Raw genomic sequence first — 26,202 nt, forward strand, 5'->3', positions numbered from 1 at the left:
AGTGACAAAGAACAAGAGATATGAAATATTAGCAAAAAACATTGAAGATAAAGTTGCCATTTATAGGGTGAATGAATATACCTTTTTTTCTCTCATTTCATTTATTTTCCTTTCTTCTTTCTTATCCAAAACCAAATTTATTTAATCTTTTCCTTTCTTTAAAATTAGACATTCCAACTAAAAAACTAGCTATTTTCCAATCTCTTTTCACCGCCCTTGGTGAGTTCAACCAAATAATATATGGGATCGACAAAAGTAATTTCCACAACCAAAGCGGCAAAGAGCAAGGGTAACTTAATCTTAGTTCAATTCCCATCAAGTGCCCTCCATTGATCTCTCATGAGAGAGAAGCAAACACAATGCCAACCAGACTGAAAATGGCAGTGGTCATGGTCATCATAGCACAGCTCCGCTTCAGACTGAAGCTAACAGAAGCTGCAACTGCGCATTGAAATCTTCCTAGACCATAAACTTGTATGATCTTCTTGTCAGGAGCTTGTAGAACATTTTGGATTAACTTGAGCAATGAACCCAGATATATTACTGATGGCAACGTAGATGATTTTAGCGCATTATACAGCTCGGTGATGATGTTTTATGTACATCCAGTCAGTTTAAATGTAGGTTAGGCCATTTGCTTCCGTTAGACTAAAACAATTGATACCTACAAAAGACATGATACACCCTCCCATGTGTTGCTACTATTGCAATGTACACAAAGTCTCATGATTCCCTGTACCGTGTAAGGTCAAATGTCAGAGTCCTCGAGCAGCTGCAAAGAATAAAATCGGAAATTAACATGGAGAGAGAAAGCGAGAGAGAAGGAGAGAGAATGAAGTGCCCAAGTGTTCACCTTTTATCACAATCCCTGCAAACTCCAATCAGTGCTTGGGCTTTCTCATAGAAACTGTCTTTCAGCGAAATCACAATGCACTGAAATCTCTTGTCATCCTTCCCCTCGTTACTATCAATCGTGCAAGACTTGGAGCAGATAAAACGGGCAATTTTGGCAACATTAACATTGTCCAGTGCAGCATCAACTTCATCGAGTATGAAAAATGGGGTGGGACGGTAACTGAAAAGCAAAGAGAACCAATTAAAGAATGCAAACTCCTCGAAACCGTCACGTGATTGTAATTAGCATCATGTGTTGGCAAGTTCGAGACAACTACACATTTAGTAAATTATACAGGCCTATATATAACTAGAAAAACTTCTTTAGGTCATAAGCTACAAGTTGAAGCAGTTGGATGACCTCTTATGGGACTACTGCATCCACTCAGCATTAGCAAAGTACTACCTAAGAAAACAAGTCCATCAACATTGAACCGGCCCAAAAGAATCCTATATGAGATTTGAAATAATGAATGTTATACCGAATATTAAATTTACACGCATAAGACTACAATTTCTTTGATGCATACATATATAGCTACTTGCCTATACCAGTAGTTGTGTATGGCAATCCTGTTCATAACAGCAACTGCCTCCACTTTTTAAGGTTCCTTTTTTACATTAAAACAGGTTATCAGGTGATCTAGAACCAATATAACTACAAATTGAAACATACCGTACCTGTGAATTGCAAAGAGCAAAGCGAGAGCTGCTACCGTCTTCTCTCCACCAGACAATTGCTCCATATCACGGAAACGTTTTGAAGGTGGCATGGCTGTATATTTGATACCATGTAGGAATGGATCATCTTCGTTTTCTAAGCTTAGGTATGCTGTCCCACCCATGTTAGGCGTGCTATTTGTGGTAAGCTCCTTGTATATCTTATCTATGTTGTCAGCAATATGGTTGAAAGCCTCCATAAACAACTCATACCTGCATCCAAATAGACAGCACAAATTCTCTCTTTAAACAACAAGACAATTACTAATAGGCAGGTAAAAACTTGCACAAAGGGTATAAAAAAGCACTGAAAAGGTTTCCCTTACATATCATATCACACAAGGCTTAGCCTCCCCAATGAAAACGATTTCATGCAGTGCCTTCCCTATTGGATATCACCTATGCCACATGGAACTCCTTGACAGCTTAGTTGTTAAGGTGTGGACTAGTCCACGCCTAGGCATGAATCCACACCCGTCGCTTAGATCCATCACTTACGTGACATGGGTACGTGAACTTAACCCACGTACCCACTCCAGTACGCGGATACGTGGAAGTGGGTACGGCAAAGCATCGGGTACGAGTTGGAGCGGGTCTAGGTCAGACCCAATCAGAACCAAAAAAAATTGTTCAATTTTATACGAAATGAAGTCGAGCTCTGCAGCCTCACCAGCGTTTTTTGCAGTAGAGCTCTATCGCAACTATCACCGGCCGCCACGACGACGTTCGGCGACCCACAGCAACGTCCAGTGGTGTCCAGCAGCAGCCGGTGGCAGCCAGGTAAGTGTTTTTTTTTTTTTATTCGTTTCACTATTATAACTTAGGGTTCCGTTTTTTTATTTGGAGGTTTTCCGTTTTTTTTTATTTGGGGATGTTTTTGTTTGAAGATTGAACTGAAAATCTATAGATTTATATACGTTTTGATGTTTGTTTGATTTTATGTGCTTATCTGTTGCTGCCACTTTTGTTTGGTTGCATTTTATTTCTATCGACTATTTCGGCTGCCGATTTTGTTTGGTTGCTGCCACTTTTGATTAAGAGTTTGATGAATCTATCAGCTATTTCTTTCAATTCTCATCATCAACCAAAAAAAGTGATGCTGCCGATCAGCCAAGCTTATGCACAAGCCTAAAGAGACTAGTTGATTGCTTATTGTTTTATTCTTTGAATTTTCTGATCATTATATATTTTTGTTGTGCATCTTTTTATTATTTTGTTTGGAGACTTTTTTATGGGATTACATTTATGTACTATTTTTTTTTTCATTTTATCATTTTTGAGAATTTAAAAATTTGTTGTACCCGCATACCCATAATTTTCAAAATCACCGTACATGAACCCGTATCGCCATACCCATACCCGCACCCATGTGACATAGTCCACCAGTTAGGCGACCTTGCACATAGATGCGCCTAGACTGGACTAGGCGCTAGCACGCCTAATCCATGGGAAGGTGAAAAGTCACCTTCCCTTCAAATTAAGTCTTGTAATTTTGTTATACACAGTTATACCATATATACTTATATTATATGCAGTTATATTATATAATTTCTGTTCTTTAGGTACAGTTTGTTGTACATTAATTACATATATATATATATATATATATATATATATATATATCAAGTCATCAAGTGAAAGTTCCAGCCACACGTTAAGTACATATTCTATAAAACCAAATGAATTTTCGTATATATCGTATGTGCTCTGAAACATATTTTGTGGAAACTACGCCAGCCTTCTTACAACCTATGTCTATGGTAAAAAACAACTAGTTTCTCTTATTTAGTGCATGTCTAGCAATCAGACAAATACCTGCAGACCTCACTTTTGCAACCTGAATACAGATTTATTTTCTCATTTGTGAGGGTGTTTTTGTGTGAGATGTATATTATATGTTATATGTACAATCTGTTGTAAACTTGTAAATTGTAATGTATATTATATGTACTGATTTTATATGATTTTTGTTTGAAATGATTCAAATGAAATAGTCAATAAGGCCTATAGCAAAAATAGTCTATAAGAAATGCAAGTATTGTCTAGTATCTAAACAAGAATGATGTGTTTTCTTTTGTGTATCAAACTAAGGCATCAGCTAGAACAGAACAGCACAGTTTTCCAGTATGTAAACAAGCTGGAAATGTACTGTTAATCTGTCATGTAAACAAGAATCGAATAGTTTTTCATGTTTTATTTTTTGGTTTTACTTACGAAGTATAATCATTCAATTAGAACAGAACAGAACAATTTTTCAAGTTTTACTTGGAATAGAAGCTTACAGTTCAGTGAGTAAGTACATAATTTATTATGTAATGGTTAACATAACTAGAAAAACCACAAAAAGAAAAAGGTCGCCTTAACAACTAAGCTTGATAGGTAGCCGCACTCATACCAAAACCCCGAATTGGTGCTGGTGCAGGTGTGGCTGCTGCTCCCACTCACCATTCACCAATCAGCAGCCAAGGCAAGTGCAGTGGACTGCACCTATGCACAGAAGGCTTGACTTTGACTCAAGCTGGGGTACTGTCAGATAGGTTCGAAAATCACTAACTCATTAGCATAATCTCACAAACAAATCATATCTTATGCTTTTTGATATGTAGTCTTTCTAAATTTTATTTTAGATTTTTTATATTAAAGATATGTGTTAGCCTCTGCACAGCTAACAAACTGTCCAGCGCCTTCCTCTGCTTAATTTTTCCTAAAACCACATGAAGCGCAGCTTCTCTCACGAAATGTAAATCTTCGTTAGGATTTAATTCCCTTAATCATGCTTAAGTACATAACATGATGGGTTGGGTTAATAAAGCCTAACTGGACCCGACCTGTTACATGAAGAAATACTAAAATGAAAACGCAGAAACAGGAAATAACAGAAATAACAATCTGTAAAATAAAAACTCTGCGCCTAACAATATGGTGCACTCCCACCGACAGAAATTTTGTGGGTCTAAAGACATAGCTGGGAAAATGACATATACGTCTTTGACATCATCTATTTCCCGGAAACAAGTAATGATTTTAAATTATTTAAGTCAAAATTTTCAAATATTTTGCCGGCTAAATTTCACATCCTTAGAAAACATATGTGACTGAAAAACACTAAATCCAGCATATAATTTAGACCGATTAGACGATGTTTTAAAGTGTCTAGTCCAGGAAAGACTAAACCATGCTTAATAAGCCCAATGGTCTAGAATCTAGATCTAACTAGACAGTGGCCAGGCAGCGAACCTCTTAAAAAGCATAATCAAGACTTCAAAAACTTTAAAAATGACCTGAGTTCTAAAAATAACTTGCCAAATGGAAAAGAATTTTGAAATATCTCTCTCTCTCTCTCTCTCTCTCTCTCTCTCTCACTCACACACACACACACACACACACATGCACACGCGCAAGCATCAGTGTCATAGAAGTTGACTGTGCACAAAACTTTAATATGTACCTCCTCCTTTTCACCAAGTTGTATTGATCAGTTACTTCTTTTTCTTCTCTCCTAGCAGCTTCAAATTCTTCAACAGCCTCTTTCTCTTTTTCTTGGAGAGCTTCATATTGATCTAAGGCCTTTAGGTTGGGTGCTGTTCTTTCAATTTCTGATGTTAAGGAATCCATTTTTTGTTTGAATTCTGCCTCCTTTTTATCCCTGTCAGAGCTTTTAATATCCCTGAGACCTGATTTGATTAGTTCACTGTAGTCAAAGCTTACTGTTTGTACAGAAGAATCTATCTCCATCGGATCACCAATGCTTGGAAGTGTAATCTGTTGCAATTCACAGTTCTCCAGTATATCTTTCTTGCGTGATTTAAGCTGCTCAATCAGGGTCTCCTGTTGGCATCATACATTCTCAGTAAAATGAAGGTTGGAATAATTTCCCTCAAGGGGCAAATTAAAATGAGTAAATGAAAAAGGCAACAAAAACAAGTAAAGGGTCTCGGCTTAGGACTGCACTTACACACATCAGCTAAAGGAAAGATAAAATAAAATTTTGCATAGTCCTTCAGAACAGACAGCATTCAAACTTGAAGAACATGCTTAGGTCCACAGAAACAAAACTATCATCAAACATCAAACCTTGGAGCCAATCTGACGCTTCAACTTGCTAATGTCACCCAGAACAAGGTTTGCTTTCTTCTTTAACTCAGAAAGGATATTTTCACACCCTTCTACCTTTGATTTCCACTCTGCAAATGCAAAGAGTAAAGGGCCAAGTCAAAACACAGAATGGAATAGCTTTCACTAGAAATATGTCAAATTCCATTTCCCAAGATCATATTGAGATCTTTACATCGCACGTGTTGGAAGGATCAAGATCCCAGAGTAATGTCTGACTCTCTTTGAAGACCATTGTGGAAATATAATATATAGTGTTTGTGAAGCATATTTCATTACACAATATAGCATGTCAGGAACCTCTTCCACTGTCTAATATAACATTAGAACATTTTCCTCAGTGTTTACAATAGCCAGCTAACAGTGATCACTGAAAGTTATTTTTTCAGCAGCATATTATTAGCTTAAGTCGTCAACATCTCCTCGCATAATTGTTTCCCTCATGTAGCTCAGGCCAAAAAAACAGTAACAAAAAGTTGCACCTGGGTACCACTTAGGCTTACACGATCCAAGTTGACTAGTCATCCATAAGGTGCCAAGCAGGGTCATTGAGGAACTTGGAGCCTAGGCAACAGCGCACTATCAATAACACTTATCAGTTACCATGTGAAAAAATAGATCCGTTGTGAAAAACTAATCTACACCGCATTTTGGAATACATTACACCTGGACATGACAGGGCACTTACTGACACGGAGTTTCTCTCTCCCAATAACCATCATTTTAAGTGGCAAATATCAAAAGGATGACTACCAGGCCAGACAAAGCACAAGAAACGGAGACTCATCAATCAGTGAGAAACAAAAAAAAAAAATTTTTCATTCTTATTTTTTGGAGAATGAGAGAGAGAGAGAGAGATTTTTTCCCAGGAAAACATTGGAACTCAAAAAATTTAAAAAAAATAGAAAAAATATTAAATTTTGAGCTTTTTACCAATTTCATTATTGATCTAAATCCAAAACAGTTATTAAAATATTAGAATAAACATCAAAAAATAAAATATATTAAAAACATTTTTTTCTGAAAAAATAAGGGAAGAAAAAAATACAATAGAAAAGGGATATTTTCATTTTGGTGCTTTTTGAAAATATCATGATTTTTATCTTTCTCTTTCTTCTAGCTTAAAAAAAAAATGGGAACAGCAATGTTTGTAACAATGTATAAAAGTATCATCCAAACATAGAAAAAAACGTCAACCAAAGAGATGCCATGGAGAGCAATATTAATTATTGGAAGGAAAACTGCATATAATGCATAAAGAATTAAATGATGAAAAAAACCAATAACATACATGATGCTGTTTCCAGTCCCAGTCTACCCGCAAGAATTTTCTTATGCAAACGAGCATTTTGTAATTGAATGCTAGCATGAACCAATGAGATATCTTGCTTTGTCCCTTGAAGATCGATCACATTCTGTCTAAGGTTTTAAATTTTAATCACCACGAGTTTAACAGCTATTATTGGATACCATTTTCCAATTTGTGCTTCTTCTGTGCAAAAGATAAAAATGGAAAGTCTCAGACTCATATACCCTAGGAGGTTACTAGCTTATTTAATACCCAATGACAATACTAACTTATTTAATCTAGTTTTCTGCGAGGAGGACAAATTTGGTTGCTGCTAGGAATGACTGGTACAGGCAACGCACAAATTAGTAAATATATATGAACTCAGCAGAAAAGGTTAAATACCATCAACTTCAGCCTTCAGCTCTTCCATATATCTTTCACCTTCCTCCATTGCCTGTCTGATATCAGAGTCTTTCTTGTGCAATTCCTTCAGTTCTTCTTCTAATGAACCGAGAGCAGAAGAAAGTTTTGAAACTGGAGCATCCATGTCACGTTTCCGTTCATATTCCAGTCTACAGCAGGCATCAAATTGTTAATTAAGACACCAAGAAAACAAAAAAGTGCTACTGGAAAAAATGAAGTAGAGATGCAGAGGCAACTGAAAATCCTAAATCCAGAGCATGCGATCAACAAAAAACAAGCAACTGGGATCCCCAGACCTTAGCACAAGAAAAGGTGTAATGAGAACGATGCTACAGCCCACAGGGGAGCCCCAAAAAAATTGTGTTTTCAGGACCACATCGTGTTGGCTTAGTGAAAAATATGCAAGACAGCCTATTTTAGTTTCTCGAGTCATCTCATGTACCAAATTAATTATGATAACTTTACCACTTACCAGCCCAGCATGGGACAAACACATCAACAGGTGTGTAGTGTTCAATAGGTTTTAGAACATACATCAGCAAGAATACCTATCTGCAATCTGCATGATATACCAGGTCAAAAATCAAGAAACCTATGTCCATAATTCAACTGAAATCAACTCAAGAGCCCAAATGTATGTATCTCTTTTCCTTCAATTTCCTCACAAGATAGAAAGCTGGAAGCTTTTCCAATATCCGCTTCTTTACTTGACAATCATTGCAAAGAACCATACAACTTAATATGAAATGGCATTCCTAAAGTTTAAAACATAGTCACAAATAACGTCTCGGAGTTTTAAATGGCGAGGTTTTTCTCGGTATAATACGGCGAGCTTGAATAAAAGGGGAAAAATATGATAAACTTTTTAAAATTTTAAAAAACTAAAAATGCGGGAAAAAAAATAAGTGAGAAACTGATAACACAAACATCACAAGATAAGTAGATTTGTAACAAATAAAAAATAGAAAAATGAAAAAAACTGTTTGACATTAAAAAAACTGAAAAAAAATGAAAAAAGTGAAAAAAACATTAAAAACGCGTTAAAAACACCTTTTTTTGTTTATAGTGATTTTTTTCAAAAAAAATGCCTTTTTTTAATTCTAAACGACCATTTAATTTATCGCGTTTTTTTTCAAAAAAAAGTGTTTTCTATGACTACGGTTTTAAAAAATGAATGCCAAAGGCCATAGTCACAAATAACGTTTTGGAGTTTTAAACTGTGCAGTATTTCTCAGGTATAATACGGTGAGCTTGAAAAAAACGGAAAAAATATGATAAATTCTTAAGAACTTAAAAAAATAAAAATGGGAGAAAATAAAATAAGTGAGAAACTACTAACACAAACATCAAAAGAAAAGTAGATTTGCAACAAATAAAAAATAGAAAATTTAAAAAAAAAAACTGTTTGGCATTAAGAAAAATGAAAAAAATGAAAAAAGTGAAAAAAAACATGAAAAAATGTGCTTTTTCGTTTTAATGTATTTTTTTAAAAAAAAACACGTTTTTTTTAAGTTTTAAATGGCATTTAATTTTCTCTCGTACGTTTTTGTGACTATGCCGAAGGCTAAAGGGATAATTAATATGAAGCCCATTAAAAGAAAAAAATGAGTGCCTTTTTGCATCCCAAGATTTTGTGTTTTACATGTTTTTTTAATTTTAAACTTACATATAACCAAGAAAAGCTAAAGTGATATGCTTACTAAGAAACTGCAATGCCGATGGCCCAATACATTTCTTCCCATACATGCATTGAGACACTCTCTCTCTCTCTATGTGTGTGTGTGTGTGTGTGTGTGTATACACAGTTAGCCACAAATATCACGATATTTTCAAAATATTTCCAAAAATATTTATTGTGATTTTATCGAGATAAAAATGCGAGCACTATCTAAAGCTGCGCTCAAACAGGGGAATTGTTAGTATTTTTGAAAAAAAAAAATTAAAACTTTAAACTGCACATGGTCCATTTCACTTTTAAAAGGGGTAGTTTTGTAATGAAAAAGTTTTAGTAGGGCAGTTTTGAACTTTTTTCTACTTTTAATGGCAAAAACAGAGAAGGGGAAGAGGATTAGGACTTTTAAGCCATTTCTCCCTCAACAATAGGGTTTGGGGCTTGGGCATTGGTGACGTGAGGAGAAAGGAGACCTGCGGTCCAGCAGGGGGCCTTTGGGGCTTCAGTATTTCCTTCACTCGGACCTGCTGTCTATCTTTTAAGTTATAACTATTCAATAGAGGAGCAGCAAGCTTTATGCCTTCAAGTTCATTTTTCTATTTTTACATAATTTTTTTATTTTTTGTTTAAAAAAATTGCCAAGATTTTCCCAAGATTTTTCCGAGAAAAATAGCTTCGTCAAAAAAAACTTGAGAAAAACCTCGCCGACATTTTCCCAAGAACGATATTTGTGGCTATGACACACACACACTCTCCGTTCAGACACACAATAAATCACCAAGCACATGCAGAAGTACTTTTAATGAAGATAAAAAAGATAATTGGTAAGATCCAGAGCAATCACATACTGGTACTTCAGTTTTGACAACTGGTTGTTCAAACTAAGTCTTCGCTCTGAGTTTCTTTGTGCAGTCTTGAGTTGATTTTCCTCATATTCACGAATGTTATTAACCCCCACAGATTTACTAAAGTCTCGATAAATCCTGTCAACAATCTCATTGATCCTTGTCTCAAGCTTGGTGATGTCTTTAGCTCTGTTTGAAATGTAAGTCTCAAACTGTGGCACCAAAAAGATCAATGTGAGCTACCAGAATATAGTCACTGCAAGTTACATTTTTAAGGGAGTTTATAACAAAGTAACCTTTTGTCTTTCAGGTTCAAGACGACTTATTTCTTCCTTCACATTAATTCTTTCGTGGTTTAACTTTGAAATTTTGTCTTCAATAGTTTTCTGCAGGAGAACCCACTCGTTAAACTAGCACAAACAAAACCACATATTTGGAGGCCAAAAAACAATGGAAGTCTGTACAACAAACCGGATCCTTTTCTGGCATCAAGGTGTATTGCCAGAAAAATGGAACAGCAACAGCATATTCTCCCATAAAGAGAAACCTAAATATTCCAAAAATTTCAAAAAGTGTTCAAATTCTGCACTTAAAAGCTCGCTGACCTTTTCCAGATTGGAATAATCAATTTTTTTTTCAAGGCCAGTAATTTTTCCAGATGCATCAGCCTCTTTCATTTTCATGTCTCTGATTGAGCCAAGCTTTTCCATTTCTGCTTCATAGTCATCTTTATTCTTCTTCAGACCTGAAAATGCAAGAAAGTATCTCCACGTTTCACAAAAACCAAATGTGAAAAGAACTAGAAAAATAAATCTAAAATTAAAATTTTACAAAACGAAGTCAAATTTTAATGGAGAAATAAAAACACTCAATTTTGTATTTCTTCCGTTTAACTGCATAAATCACACAGGCAACAGGAGGCTAAATGAAAGAAATCTAAAGTATGCTTTTGTATACCACCAAAACCATAAAGAATACCAACCTTTAATTGTGTGTTCATCCCATTTAAGTGACCGAGCTTCCATTCCACCACTAATTCCTCCAGTCATTGTACCAGACTTTGTCAAGAGAATACCATCGACAGTCACCACTGTGATTTATTGAGTCAGGAGATTCAGGACAAAACCAGAAAGAACCAATTTAATATAGACGAACTTGTGTATAAGAGCTTGCCTTTATATCGTTCTCCACTCCAACTGAGGACCTTGGCCTCCTCAAGAGTATCACAAACTAATGTATTTCCGACAGCATAAAGTACAGCCTTCTCCAAGAAGGGGTCAAATGTATCACTATTAAGGTCATACACCACATCTTCAAGAAATCTAATGCACCAAAACAAATTGGAAACAACAATTGACAGAACCTACTCCAATAGCATGCATTACTTCTAGGATGGGATTAAAAAAAAAACAGAGCGCGAGATGCCTAGGAGTCACCAGACTAATTTTATGTTGTTCGAGAACCGGCAACTTTTAGGGAAACAGAGATACCGATTAAAACCTTTCTTTCTAAAGGATATTGAACCACATCAAAAATTAGCCTCGCACTTCCTCCCAGTGTCCGCAGCTTCTCATGCACAGGCTTTACCCGGACTGACTGTATAGGTATGAAAGTCTGAGGTGGAAGTCGTTGTTCCTTTAAATACTGAAATGTGAAAAGAGAACCTATTATCAACAAACACACACCAAAAAACAATATGCACGCATATGAGGATAAATGCATGTCCATGAACATATTTACGATGACTGTTTCCCCAACAAAATGGAGAAGAGAAGAATCAGTCAACAACCTGTGAAAAGAAAAAAAAAATGCCCACAAAAAGGTATATTTTTCGAACTCCAAATCCACAATGCAAGAATATAGGTCCATAACTGTCTCGCTATAGACCTTTTTCCTGCAGAAATAAAGATACAAAGATAGGAAGCAGGTGGAGACAGAACAGACACTAAGGAGCACTCTCAGGTGAAGATTCAAGTGACAGTGTTGCGAACAATCCACAACATAGAATAAGCTCTAGGTAAAGCCCATTGTTCTAAAGCTCGTATAAGTTGTCATTCATGCCTAGTAGTAGCTAAGCCAACCAAGAGGCAAAACAAATCTAATCTAGTCCTATCCAAAACGAGTTGGAGTTACAATACCAAGATAACACGGTTTGGAGTATTGAACACCACCATCCTAACCCTTTAAGTTTGTCACAGATAATAGAAGATGAAGTATACTTAGGCATACTTGACACAGCTCACCCTAATCCTTCATGTTCACTTTCGAAGGCTATGTAGAAACAATCTCTTTTGGCCATCAGCGAAACAAGACCCTTTTGTTTCATACGCATGTATGCTTTCTTCGTTATCTTCAAATTCAGTAATACTACTTCTGCATGGAAACTGACATAAGTGTCAGAATCAGACACCTTCATTTATCATACATGCCTACGTACTCTCATACATACATGCAGGCACGTGTGGGTGTGGGTGTGGGTGTGGGTGTGGGTGTGTGCATTTTCGTTTGTGGGGGGAGGCGCAGGTGGTTGTGAGCATGACATAGGTTTTTCCACCCACTTTTTGTTAAAGTCATTGAATATAAATAGACACATTAATAAAGGGAAAACCTTTCTTTGTATGCTCTTGCTTTTTCTTTTTTTTATGATTTAATTATCTTCAAAATCAGTAACATTACTTTTGCATGGAAAGTGGAAACTGACATGGTTGTCAGTATCAGATACTTTTATATATGCACTCATGCATCTTATTTTCATATAAACATACATATGCATGCACACAAAAACATACATATATATATACATGAACAAACAAATACACAGCACATATATATATAGGCAATTGACTAAAGGAAAGGGATTTGTGTGTGATGCCATGTGCCTAATCTTCTTCCATTTATTTCTAACCAAAGAGGAGGGTTGGCAACTCAACCCCCTACCTTCTCCTTTTCCTAATGTGACAGAAAAGGAAGAGCTTCTTTTTTTGTCCAAAAAAAAAAGCAAGAAAATGCACAGTGATTAGAAGGATCCAAGCAGTGTCAGTCCAAACAAGAGATAAGCACAGATACTTAATTTTTATAAAAGTACCTAGCTAACATAAAATTACCTTAATACACTCTTTCCCTGTTTGCTCATCATCAACTACAACAGCATCCATGAATTTGCCCATTGCAACAGTAATTGCAAGATTGTATTTCTTCTGAGTTGGCTTACAAAGACCCGTCATGCGCCCGTGGACACCTGGGAACAGTCGCTTGAGACTTTCAACTGCTTCAGATGATCTTCTATCTCTTTCACTTTCATGCATATCAGCCTTGTATTCTCGTAATTGAGCTTCAATTTCACTCACCTTCGCTTTTAGGTTGTCATATTTTGCCCTGTTAGAATTTCAAAAATAAAAACGAAAATAATATGAAAAGACAAGCAGCTTGAAGCAAAACAAAAAGATTAGAAAAAAAATCCTACATAAACAGATCAAAATATTTAATCCATGCAATGCAAAAGCCTTAGTTTCTTACGCAAATTACAGGAGCAAAGAATATTTGAAGTGACTCCACAAGAAAAATCATACATAAGAACTGGAGCACAAGAATGTTGAGTGACTTCACAAGAAAAATCAGATATTGTTTATAGCACACTAACTGTACTGGAGAACATATCAACAGATTGAAGCACCTCCAAAATTCAGTTTCCGTGATCATTTTATCAAATATTAAAGAACATAACAAGCAAAGATAGAAAGAAGGATCAAGGCAATTCAGTTTAGCTACCTAGATTTTCGGTGTCTATCTTGCATAACACTCAACTCATGCCTCGATTTTGTTAGTTCTTTTGTGTTCTCTGTAATTGCATCAGTGATCTGTTTCAGCCTTGACTTCATTTGGCTCTCTTGAGAAGCAAGCTCTTTCTCACGGTTTCTTAGTTGTTCGAGATTTTCTTCCAAGTATTTTAGAGCTTCGATATCAGCTTGTTGCTGCGTATCATACACCTCTTTCTCATCCCTCAGTTTTGCAGTCTTCAATCCAGCTTCCTCCTTACTGAAATGGATAAAACTTAAAACATTAGCAATAAACTGAACAAGGGAAGAAATGATATCATAGCACCTTGATGAAGCAAACATTTAGATCCCACAGAAAGTTGTTCAAACTTCAAAGAACACAATGAAATAGTCAAAATAAGCATGAAAGCGTACAGATAATAAATTCTAATGGTTTGTTTGAGTAGCTTATAAATTTAATTGACAAACGAATGTAAATCTATAGCTTTTTACTATTGGCTTTTTAGTTTTTAGTAATTTACTACTTGTCCATGCAAGTACTATCACAAACAAATCCTGAAAAAAGAAATTACTCAAAACTCTATAGATTCCAGTATAAACAGTCACTTCACCTAATGCACCAGCATTCATCATCAGTATTTTTCAAGCTCATTATATGTGTGCATTTTTTTATCCATTTTTTGGTCCTTCACCTAAACACACTAAGTTCCCCATTCTTCCCCCGGCAATATTTATTTTTCCAGCCACACAGTTTCCCAGTTTTAGCTTCAACTTATTCAGGAAGGTAATCGTTCAACTGTTTTTCTGAACTCCATTACAGTGATAGGGTAAAACTATAGGAGAGAATTGAAATCATTGAGCACACAGAACAGATGTACCCACACATGCATGTACATGCGTCACACTCACATGCACATATTATCAATCAAGCCCGAAAAGAACCAAATATACTCACCTTTCATTCACAAAAACAAAGGTGAACATGTAATTCCCCATTCCTTTTCTCATTACATAGTTTTGTGATTGTTAGGCAACAAATCAATCTCATATGTGATTTAATAAATTATAAGCTCATCATTAATCTTTTAGGTATATGCAATTGTAAAATAACTTGTTTGGTTTGTAGCTGCGTACATAGGCTAGTTGGTCATTAGAGATATCATGTACTATTCTTTTATATCAAGGATTTATGCTATATCAGGTAGCTTCTAGTGCTCTTTAAAGCTTGTGGAATGTTTGGAATTTATTTCCTACATTCTTATGTTAAAGGTTTTTTGGATTAACAATCTCATGTTACAAATTGTTATTCCTCCTCCCCAACCATTCAGTTATTATTAAAAGAGAAAACACATTCCTGTATCGGGTAGTATGTTTCACATAGGAACATACCTTTGCTTACTAAAAAACCCAAAATTTTGAAGTTTGGCCAGCAAATTATAAGGAAGAATGTGCTCGTAAGGAAATTATTGTGACATATGCATCACACACTCCCATATAATTAGAAGAATAGCCACATACATGCGGAAAAATATCTCTGTACATGGAACAGCATATGGTAACAACCAACCAAACAAACGTGCTCAGCTGGTGTGGGTCATCCACATCAACAGTCCACGTTTTTTGCTTTTAAAAAAAAATAATAATTTAAAAAAGATGCTCAATGTATTAAGTCGGCCATATCAAACAACAGGAACCAACAAAATGCAATACTAATTGCCAAAAATAACAACAAAATTCAAGCAATTCCCAATGGAAAACCTACAACTAGCAACTTACAACAATAAAACAATTAAATTTCATGATAATACATTAAACATTTCATAGCATGATAACAAACATGATTGAAAGTTCAAAAGATCAAATTTAGTGAAGTTGAACAACTAACTAAGGTTTACAAGTAATATTGCAAAAGAAAACGCTCACAAGTAAATATGAGTGCAAAACCTTACCATTCTTAAATTCTAAGTTGCTAACTTCTAAATCTCTAACTCCAATTTCACAATCATAAAACAAAAGCTAAAATTACTAATCTAACTTTAAAAGAAAAAAGGAACATAAATCCTCAAGTATAATATGGTCCACGTTAACGTTGCTTGCAGTAAAATAGTCTTCTATTATAATTCTAATGAACAAGGAAAAATATTAAGAAGATAATGCACATACATGTGACAGTTAAAAGCTTAAAATAACATGAAATATTCAAGCATAATAATATATGAATTGCAATTATAACTATAGTTATAGGTGTGCATGTACACATAAATATACTTTTAATGCAAAAAATCACATGAAATGATGAAACAACAAAAAAGAGTGAAAAAAAATGCACAAGAAACAGAACAAAAAAAAATGTCCCAAAAGAAGAAGAAAAGAAAAAGAAAAGGTGCATGTGTACACACACATATTTTTAATGCAAAAAAAATCACATGCAACAACAAAAAAGTAAAAGCTGGACAAAAACAGAATAAAACAAAACTTTCAAAAGAAGAACAAGGAAAAAAAAGAAAAAAAATTAGGTTGTCGACATAAAAAGCCTAGGCTATTGTGTATATGTTTTCAAATAGTAAGCCACATAAAACCTGCTAGGCTAGGTGAACATCCACCTACGAGCCTAGGCAAGCCTCTGACAATGCAACTAAGAAGGAGAGCAAACAAATGTTGTATGAAGGCATGAACCAAAATGGTACACAATAAGACTATCATGATCATGTAGAAATTGGCAATTTGGCAGGCACCTTTAAAGTTTTAAACAAGAGAAGCACGGCAACTTATTCATTAGGACATTGCACTCATATGACACAAAAATGGCTGGTAGTCTCATCACCAATAAGCCCTTCATAATGTTGCATAATAGGACTTCCTAAAGTTTTTAATCTTATACTTGCAGGCTCTTGAAAGCTTATAGATGCCCTACTCAGCTGAACAGTTCGAGGTAGACCCGCAAAGAATCTAATGTCAATAATATATGCTTCAAGAAAATAAAAGCAAAATAGGGAGAATAATGCCTTCCCACCAAATTAATTTTCCTAAGACGCAAAGACAAACTAAGAAGATCTTAACAATCAACAAAGAAAATATCATCAATACTTAAAATAAAAAAGAATTACAGAATGTAACATCCTCTCAAACTAAACTACCCTTGTGATGATTCCAGCACCAAATGAAGTCATACCAGAGTAACAAGTTCTAGAAAACAAACAATTAACAAATGCTTACATCCTATGGTACTCCTTAATCTGAGCATCTGCAAGCAGAAGTTTTTCCCCTCCTTGACCTTCTAAATTCAGATTATTTATAGCTGTAGCTACATCATGCATCTCTTTTTGAAGCCTTTCTACCTCTTTAGCATGCACTTTCCTTTCGCCTTTCTTCTTCTCTAGTTCCTTCTTGGTGCTCTTAATTTTTGACGTAACACGAGAAATCTCCTCCACCAATTTCAAAAGCTCTGGTTTCTGTAGAAACATTTGGGTTGTCATCAAAATGCACCAATGAGATAGATCAAAAGCATTTAAATTGACGTTAACCAAATAATTTCTTTTTCTATCTAGTTCTATAAATACGAAATTCTTGTAATATTATTCAAACCATAGCTAATGCAATCACTTCTTTCACATTGAATTTGTGATCATCCTGAAGCAGATTGGAATCAGTCAGGAAAACTCAATTCCCACCAATGGGAACCATGATTCTCCTGATGAGGGACTCCAATGTCCATAGATTGGGAATCCCAATTCCTTGATGAATCCTGATTCTCTTCTAATGAAATCCAAACACAAGCTTTGAAATCCTTATTTATGTTACAAGGGCAACATGGGCACAAATGCACACATCAGTATGCGTTGCAACATTTCAAAAAACTTGTGTGTGTGAGAGAGAAACAATAAGATCTTAAGGGAATGAACACCAAAATAAGACAAATAATAGCTCCACTGTGCCCTAGCCATGTCCCACACTTGAGAATCATGATTACATGAACAAGGTTGAGATTCTTAACTCCCTTAAAAAATGCTTAGTATATGTTCAAAAGATAGGCATAAAAGCCGTAATATATTGACGAAGACCATTAACATATTAAAAGAAAATTCCACTCAGTTCTACAAGGATTAACATGATATTTAACCAAAAGAAAAAAGAATAAATTATATAACACAATGTTAGAACAAAAATAATATACTACACATATATTTTCACAGTACATTTCTTTATTCATTTCATTTTATGAAAACTATTCCAACATTTAGGTCATGTTTTCCTTAACACCGCGCCAACGCATATTTCCACTTTATCTTATAGTTTTCCATTTTCAATTTCAACTAGTGTGTTGTGTTAGATATTTACCAAAAGAAAACCCAATTTAGTAAAATTTTCAAGCAAAGCCTTATTCAAAAATTACATTCAATTGCTCCTGTGTATATGGTCCACAAATCATAATTTGGACAAGAATGTTAATTCCTGGAAGTTTGTGCAAGTAGCCATAATGCTTCCTACAGCTATTACAGACCACTTGACTACTATCCTCCAAAACTTTCAAAGAATCACTTGCCTAATCTGATTATCGTACTTCAAAATTTCATTTTGTGTCTTGGCAAATAGGAATGAAACACAACTTTCAAAACAATAAGAGATACTTATTGACAAAAGAAAACATCTACTTCTGCAAAAATAAGCTCCAAAAACTGTCTTTCAGTGTGTTCATGGTGCTTTACATAGCATGAACATTGTTACAGATATCAAAGAGTTTCAAATATCATAACAGTTCACCAAAAGCAGGTGAAATGAAAAAAATGGGAACTAATCATGATATGTTCAAAATATTCTGCAAGAATATAGTGAGATTTTGATGCATCTTTTGTTCCTTGAGGAAAACATTTTGAATAAGCTTTAATCTTTTTCTCATTTGAATTTCTTTGAACATTTTTGTATCTATTTTCAATGTCTATCAATGTTTTCGTAAGAAAATTAGTAGAAAATTCATAAATTTCACAATAATTCTGTTATTTTTCATATCTATTTTTTTGTGTTTTGAGTTTCCAAGATCATCCGGAGGGAAAACAAACTTTTTGATAACACTTGAGAAAACCTAGCTGCCAAAGACCTGAGAATGATATTTTTGGCAGTGTTGGTGAATGGTATGGATAAAACCTACTTTACATAGATGGGCAACATTTCTTATAAGAAAATCAAGGATTGCATTTTGCAAGTATCGCATATACACACATATATAATGTCACATAAATGTGAACTTAGACATGCGAGATGAAATTAAAAAACATCACATAGCAAAAGCGTAAGATAAAGGTTGTTTATGAGACCAAGCTAATCAACCCATGAGTTTATGATTCATCTAAAACACTCAAGTCAAAATCAATTCTGATATGCAGGGTAACTTTGACTGCAATTGACATGGATGCAGATTGAATTTGGTGGATGGATGAGAACCACACCTGCACCACCCAGTGAGTGTGTGCAATGTGGGTGCTTTGACTCCCATAAAGAGTCCATGTGACATATGGCAAAGCTTTATATATGGATTTCAAAGGTATGTGGGAAATATGGAGAGGATTCTAGGTTTTTCACTATGAGATCAAACTGCTCCTTGTGGTTGTTTTAAGAGGCAGAAAATGTAATTAAAAAAACAAATATAAGGTAGATTTGAAATTGACAAAGTAACAGAAAAAATAAATTTTATCAGCTTGTATAATGCATACCCAGGTTCAAAGGAAAAAGTGCTATGACTATTGACCACACCATCAAGAAGACCTCCAAAGGTATAATTGTTTTGGTAGTATACGTTGATGATATTATCCTAATAGGCGATTGTGATGAAGAGCTTTCGACTACAAAGACTTTTCTTCAGAAGCACTTTGTCATGAAAGATCCTGATCACTTGCCGTATTTCCTGGGATTGAGGTTTCCCATAACAAGGAAGGTGTAGTTTTGTTTTATAGGAAATATGTACTGAACCTATTGCACGATATAGGGATGTTAGGAGCCAAGCTTGTTAGTCTTCCTATGAACTCACGTCTTCATCATCATGATGATCAATCAGAGGTAGTGAATTCACGATCTTACAGGTCTCTCATTGACAAACTTCTTTATGTCACTGTGACTAGACCAGACATTAGCTTTCTGTTGAGCTAAGTCAGCTTATAGAAAAGCCCAAAAAAGTTCATTGGGATGTTGCATTGATGGTTTTAAAATATTTAAAGTCGCCCCCAGGCAGAAGCCACTTATTCAAGAAAGGAGAGCCTCTAGAGATTGTTGCTTATAGTGACGACGCTGACTATGCAAGGCCTATTGGCAACAAAAAATCCACCATGGGCTTTTGTGTATTTGTTGGAGACAACCTCATATCATGGAGAAGCAAGAATCAAAATGTAGTTTCTAGGTCAAGTACAGAATTCGAATATAGAGTAATGGCTCAAACGGCTACTTAGATGACTTAGGCTAAATCTATGATGCTAACAAATCTAAGTGTTCATGTTCCTCTTCTTATGAAGATGTATCGTGATAACAAGGCTGCCACCTACATTGCTAATAATCTAATGTTTCATCAGAACAAACCATATCGAGGTGAATTGTCATTATGTTCGGATCTCATACAAAGAGGTGTTGTGCCCAATGTTATCTGTATCGTACGATACGCACGTATCGTATAGGTTTAAAAAACCTATATGGTACGCTTATACACGATACGCTCGTGTATCCTAAGCGTATCGCTCGTATCGTACGATACGGATTAAAACACAAAATTCTTTATTTTTTAAACTTTAAACACCCTTCCCTCCCTTTCTTCTTGTATTTAAAGACTCCAAGAGACATCAGAGATTTTGCCCATTTTCATTAAAAATAACCGAGGATTCATCGATTTGGGAGATATTATCGTTGAATTATGAAAGATGATAACTATATGTTTTGAACTTATAAAATTATGATGTAATCTAAGTCCTAAAACTCCAAGTCCTAAGGCTCTAAGTCCTAAGATTCTATAAAATTTTCAAGTTTAAAATTGTGATGGATGCTTATTATGTTATTCTGAATATCTGATTTCTTATTTTTGAATGTGTTGTTGATACACATGAATGTTCCTTATGTATGATGATCTTTTTTATATTTGAATACATTTTTCTTGATTTCTGATTTTTTTGTTCATTTTTTCAGATTTTTAATGATTTTTCTCTATTTTTTCTGATTTTTAAATATTTTTTAAAATTAAAAAATTAATTTTACGATACGCTACGCTACGTTTGCGATACGTTACGATACGGCGCATAGGTCGGCCCGACCGATACTCGATACGTTACGCCTTTTATAACATTGGTTGTGCCTACTATTCATGTAGCCTTTGAAGATCAGGCAGCAGATATATTTACGAAGGCCTTCCTATTGTGCCTACGATTTTTCTAGATGTTGTAATAAGAAGCTAAGCATAGTTGATATATATGCTCAAGCTTGAGGGGGAGTATTGAAACTAGAAAGTTCATGTTCAAGTTTGATAGTTTTCTAGTTTTTAGAGAGTTAAAGTCCTCTTTAGGCATTTCTTATATTTGTGTGGTTCTCTTATGTAAGGGAGACTTGTCGACCCCTAATCTCTCACCAATTTGGTGCATGTTAAGAGTTGTTGATAAAGATGAGTCTATGCTTCATAAAGCTTATGAAATGTGGGACAATATGATTGAACAAATTCAATGTATAGTTTTTAAGAAAGAAAATAAATGCATTGCACTTGATAATTCAGAGCTCTTTGATCGCATACATACAATATTAGTTGGAAGATGGGATAAGAGCAATACTCCTTTGCATTGCATGGCTCATTCTTTAAATCTAAAATATTATACCAAAAAATGGATTAAAGGAGCTCCTGGATGTGTCACTCCAAATCTAAATAGTGAGTTATCTAAGAACAGAATAACATGTATGGAAAGACTTTTTGCAGATTGTTATACCAGAAGACAAGTTGTTTGTGAAATTTTAGTTCTGAAGATGCAGCAGCAACAAGAGAAGATGATGGCATAAGTCCTTTTGATTGGTGCCCGTCTTATGGATCAATAATGCATGTGCTTTAGAAACTTGCATTGAAATTACTATCACATCCTATTATATCATTGTTTTGTGAAAGAACTTGGAGCATATATGGTCATATACACAACATTAAAAGTAAAAACATCACTAGCCAACGTGTAGAGGACTTGGTTTACGTGCATTCTAATTTGCGTCTTCCTTCAAGGAAAGAAAAAGAATACAGGTATTTTTTTACTATGTTGTTTTGCTTTACTCATTTTCTTATGTTGTATTAGATTTATTATATTTTTGTGGTCAATATTTTTTATTGGTTAAGTTTCATCTTTAATAAAATGCAGTGTGGATCATCTCAATATTGGGATGTAAATCCAGATGAATTTGACTTCGATAGAGAATGCAATTTATATACTGCTCACACGGGTTTAGCTGATCATGTTATTCCTTCTAAAGAGTTTGATGATGATATCGTTGAAAGCATTGAAGAAAATCAAGATATTGGTAGAATTGGAATGTCACTCTGATTGATGATGGATGAAGTATGAACTGCGAACTCAAAACTAGATTATATTTCTTGTTCAATTAATCATTGATATCATGATTTGCAATTTTGAATTTGTTATTTAATAATTTTGTGGTTTATAGACAATTTCTGTCATACTATATATACATATACATATATATATATATATATATATATATATATTAATAATAAGTTAATAATAATAATAATAAATACCCTCACCGCACCGCCGCACCTAAATTTTTTAAGATGTGCCACCCCGGCACACACACTCAACACCTATGTAACATAGTTGATAATGATTTAGATACATTCACCACAAACTTTCTTTAACAATAGAACTCATTTTCCCATTGGGAAAGAGGAAGGTAAATGTTTTAAAAACATGAGTAGTAGGCATAGTGCATGGTATTGGAGATAAATACATCATACGGGACGTGTTTTATTTTTAAAACGATCTACTCCAATTTCCAAGAATCGCAACCTTAAACGCAATGTGCCCTCAACTGAATGCTACCAAAAAAATGTGCCATAAGATATGAGTAACACATACCATATCACATCAGCATAGTGAATAAGCACACATGTTTATTTGACATCTACTTTCTACTCATATAAGTCTAAAGGAACACTTAAGTGGAGAACTTGATCATTGTCATGCTGAATCTTGGATCCAAATCCCATGGAGGTAACCTGTAGATTGACTATCAAAAAATTTATGGAAAGCAACGTTGCAGAAATGGTATCATTACTAGATCAATGCAAGAGAGACATTAGCAAATACATGTGCATATAGATAATGGAATTTCTGACAGGAAATTTATACAGAAGATGCACTGAAGTATAAGTGTGGCAAGCAATGTTGTAAAAGGCGTATAGCAAAGTTGCAGAGATGGTATCATTACTAGATCAATGCAAGAGAGACATTAGCAAATACATGTGCATATAGGTAATGGAATTTCTGACAGGAAATTTATACAGAAGATGCACTGAAGGATAAATGTGGCAAGCAATGTTGTAAAAGGCGTATCATAACATGTATCGGTCGGGCCGACCTATACACTGTATCGTAATGTATCGTAAACGTAGCGTAACGTATCATAAAATAATTTTTTAATTCATAAAAAATTTAAACAATTAGAAAACATAGAGAAAAAAAATCAAAAATCGGTAAAATCAGAAAAAACAAAAAAGAAATTGAAAAAAACATGTTTTATATGAAAAAAAAACTCATCACATCATTCATAAGCCATAATATATTGACAACACATTTAAAAATGACAAATAAAAAAATCATAATAAACATTCATCACAACTTTAAAGTTTAATCAATTGTTTTAGTCTTACATTACAAGAAACGCGTACAATATGTGTTATGCGTATAATACACATTTTTTTCACGTTTTTTTATTTTCTGGTGTCTTTTTAAAAAAGACGTGTTTTTTTCACGTTTTATACGACTAACTGTGTTTTGGCATATTATACGTGTCTTTTTCGAATAAGACGCTTTTTCTGTGACAATGAGAAAAACTAATAAAACTTTCCCCTCACAACGTTTAGACATGTTTAGAAAGAGGGATAGAGAGGTTCTTTTGTAAAAAACCACAAAAAATCATTTTATCTTTGTATGGTACGATACAATAGGCCTGGGCATCGGGCCGGGCCGGCCCGGCCCGGCCCGCTTCCCCTCCCGTCTCCTGACTCCCTCACGGGTAACGTGAGGGGAAGTGTTTCCGGCGAGCCCCCTTCTTCAAGTGCTACGCCGATTAAAGATCAAAAGCAGCAGAAGAGGAAGGATCGACCGTGCTAATCGCAACGGTGTTTAGCATTTTGCATTTGAGGTTGGATTGTAGATTGTGTTTCTATCGTCTCATCAAAATCTTTGGGTTGGAGAACGGAGAAGGTACTCCGTCTGATCGATTCTAGGGTTTTTCTGCAATTAGATTGAAAGAATCGTGATTTTGGGATTCTTTGGGTGTAAAGATAAAAGGGATTTGTGTTCTTCTTGTTCGGAATCGTTCCGATATAGGCTAGCGTTTAGGTATCATCAGGAAGATGGCCGGCCAGGGTCAGAGGCTCAACATCGTTCCGACGGTGACGATGCTCGGGGTCATGAAGGCCTGCCTAATCGGTGCCACAGGCCCACGAGGGGCCACGCCCTACTCAAAAAGAGGAGCGACACACCGACGCCCTAACCGTTCAGTTCCGGCAGATCCTGAAGAAGATGGGTGACACCATGAAGACATCCACTTTCGCCCTCACGGAGGCCAAGCATGTCGCCGGTATAATGTCAAGCACGTCGTCCTCGAGAACGTCCGATCCACGACGCTGAAGGTAGGGAGAGGGGGAGCGGAGAGGAGGAGAAAGAGGGAGAGGGGGAGCAGAGAGGAGGAGGAAGACTGGAAGAGGGATTGGCCGAGAGGGGGAAAGGAAGGAAGGGGAGAGGAGGAGGGAGACGGGAAGGGAGAGAGGGAGAGGGAGACGAGGACAGGAGGAGGGGCCGAGGGGGAGCACCGAGCGGGAGGGGGAGGCGGAGCCCGGAGTCGTGCCGGGCCGGCTTATCGGGCCCGAACCCGACCCGAGCCAAGTTTTTCCCGGCCCAGGCCCGGCCCGACGCCCAGCCCTACGATACAAGGGTGTATCAGGTGTATCGTACGATACGGCCCTCGTATCGCACGATGCAGCCGATACGCCTACAATACACAATTGAATCATGTATCGTAAGCGCATCGAATAAATTTTTCAAACATATACGATATGTATCGCACAATACAAGCCCGTATCATGCGATACGGATAACACTGGTGGCAAGGAATACTGAGACAACCAAGAAGAAATCATGATAAAGAAAGGATCCAATAAGAGAAAATATCATTAACATAACCAGTTAATCATCAGAACCATACATTAATCCATTTATAACATCGATCTAACACCAGCTACTGCCATTCCTAGTATCAATGGATCTTGTCACTAAGGCCATAATCTTGAAATAAGGACTTCAATTAGGAGGTAACCCTGTTTGTACAAACCTTCCCATCTGAAGTCCAACTTGTTCATGAACATGTTGCTCAAAATGTCACTAATTTTAGCAATGAAAGGTCCTAATGATGACATACATCCCCAATGAAAAGCGGCTAAACATAATTTGAGACATTTCAAAACTTTTATACCAGAGGAACTTTGATGTGTTATTTAGGTCCAATTTAAGAAGGCAAATCTTCTCAACTGTATGAGAGACTGAAATGGCAGGTATATTTTATATTGGAAACATGCCAAGTATCAAGAACAGGATCAAGGAACAAGGTGAAAATAACCTTTTTATCGAGTTCGCCTGTTTTCTTTGCAATCCTCTTCTCAACCAGCACCACCTCCTTCAGGTATGTAGAGTTCTCCTTGTTCTTCTCACTAATATCAAGCTCAGATTCTTCCTGTACCTTCAACTTTTCCTCCAGAATCCTATTTTCTTTTTCTAGTTCTTTGTTTGTTTTCTCAATATCCTTCTCCGCATTGAACACTTGCCACAAAAAATGCACCCTTTTCAGAGATTTCTGCATGGCAAGTTAAAAGCCATAGGTTTACAACTGAACACATAAATCCATTATATGAAGTGTGACCAAGATACTAGAAATTCCTCTAACCATCCAAAAACTACATGTTGAAAAAACAAAACAAATGACAGCGGCTTTGGAAACATTTAATGTACCACTGATCCATAAGAGCTAATAACAACAATTAAAATCAGCACCAACAAGACGGGAAGGTTGCTGTCTGACTTTTTTCTAATTTCTTTGGACAACTCAATAAAGTGATGAACTATGCACAATCTGATTAGAAGTTTTCAAAGTAAGCAATAGGATTCCAAGTGATCAAGAACTATGAAACAACTAACTGAACAGGCAGAAGTTTATGTGGACCTCTCACAG

General features: G+C 35.6%; 1 protein-coding gene across 1 annotated transcript in view; it reads right to left on the reverse strand.

Annotated features, from left to right (window-relative positions):
* Nucleotides 1–506: 506 nt before the first annotated feature.
* Nucleotides 507–26,202, reverse strand: part of LOC116258793 (structural maintenance of chromosomes protein 1) — a 32,614-nt gene continuing 6,918 nt past the window's right edge. Inside the window, exons 3-18 of the mRNA XM_050079096.1 lie at nt 25,594–25,827; nt 16,951–17,186; nt 13,727–13,993; nt 13,063–13,333; nt 11,476–11,602; nt 11,132–11,239; nt 10,941–11,048; nt 10,564–10,703; nt 10,255–10,344; nt 9,962–10,170; nt 7,421–7,590; nt 5,689–5,798; nt 5,063–5,442; nt 1,576–1,827; nt 854–1,075; nt 507–772 (exon numbers count right to left, since the gene is read on the reverse strand). Of these exons, the coding sequence (XP_049935053.1) occupies nt 724–772; nt 854–1,075; nt 1,576–1,827; nt 5,063–5,442; nt 5,689–5,798; nt 7,421–7,590; nt 9,962–10,170; nt 10,255–10,344; nt 10,564–10,703; nt 10,941–11,048; nt 11,132–11,239; nt 11,476–11,602; nt 13,063–13,333; nt 13,727–13,993; nt 16,951–17,186; nt 25,594–25,827 (2,973 nt within the window). The 3' untranslated portion in view covers nt 507–723. The remainder of the gene's footprint in view (nt 773–853; nt 1,076–1,575; nt 1,828–5,062; nt 5,443–5,688; nt 5,799–7,420; nt 7,591–9,961; nt 10,171–10,254; nt 10,345–10,563; nt 10,704–10,940; nt 11,049–11,131; nt 11,240–11,475; nt 11,603–13,062; nt 13,334–13,726; nt 13,994–16,950; nt 17,187–25,593; nt 25,828–26,202) is intronic.

Source organism: Nymphaea colorata, chromosome 8 (assembly GCF_008831285.2).
Source record: "Nymphaea colorata isolate Beijing-Zhang1983 chromosome 8, ASM883128v2, whole genome shotgun sequence".
Taxonomy (NCBI): domain Eukaryota; kingdom Viridiplantae; phylum Streptophyta; class Magnoliopsida; order Nymphaeales; family Nymphaeaceae; genus Nymphaea; species Nymphaea colorata.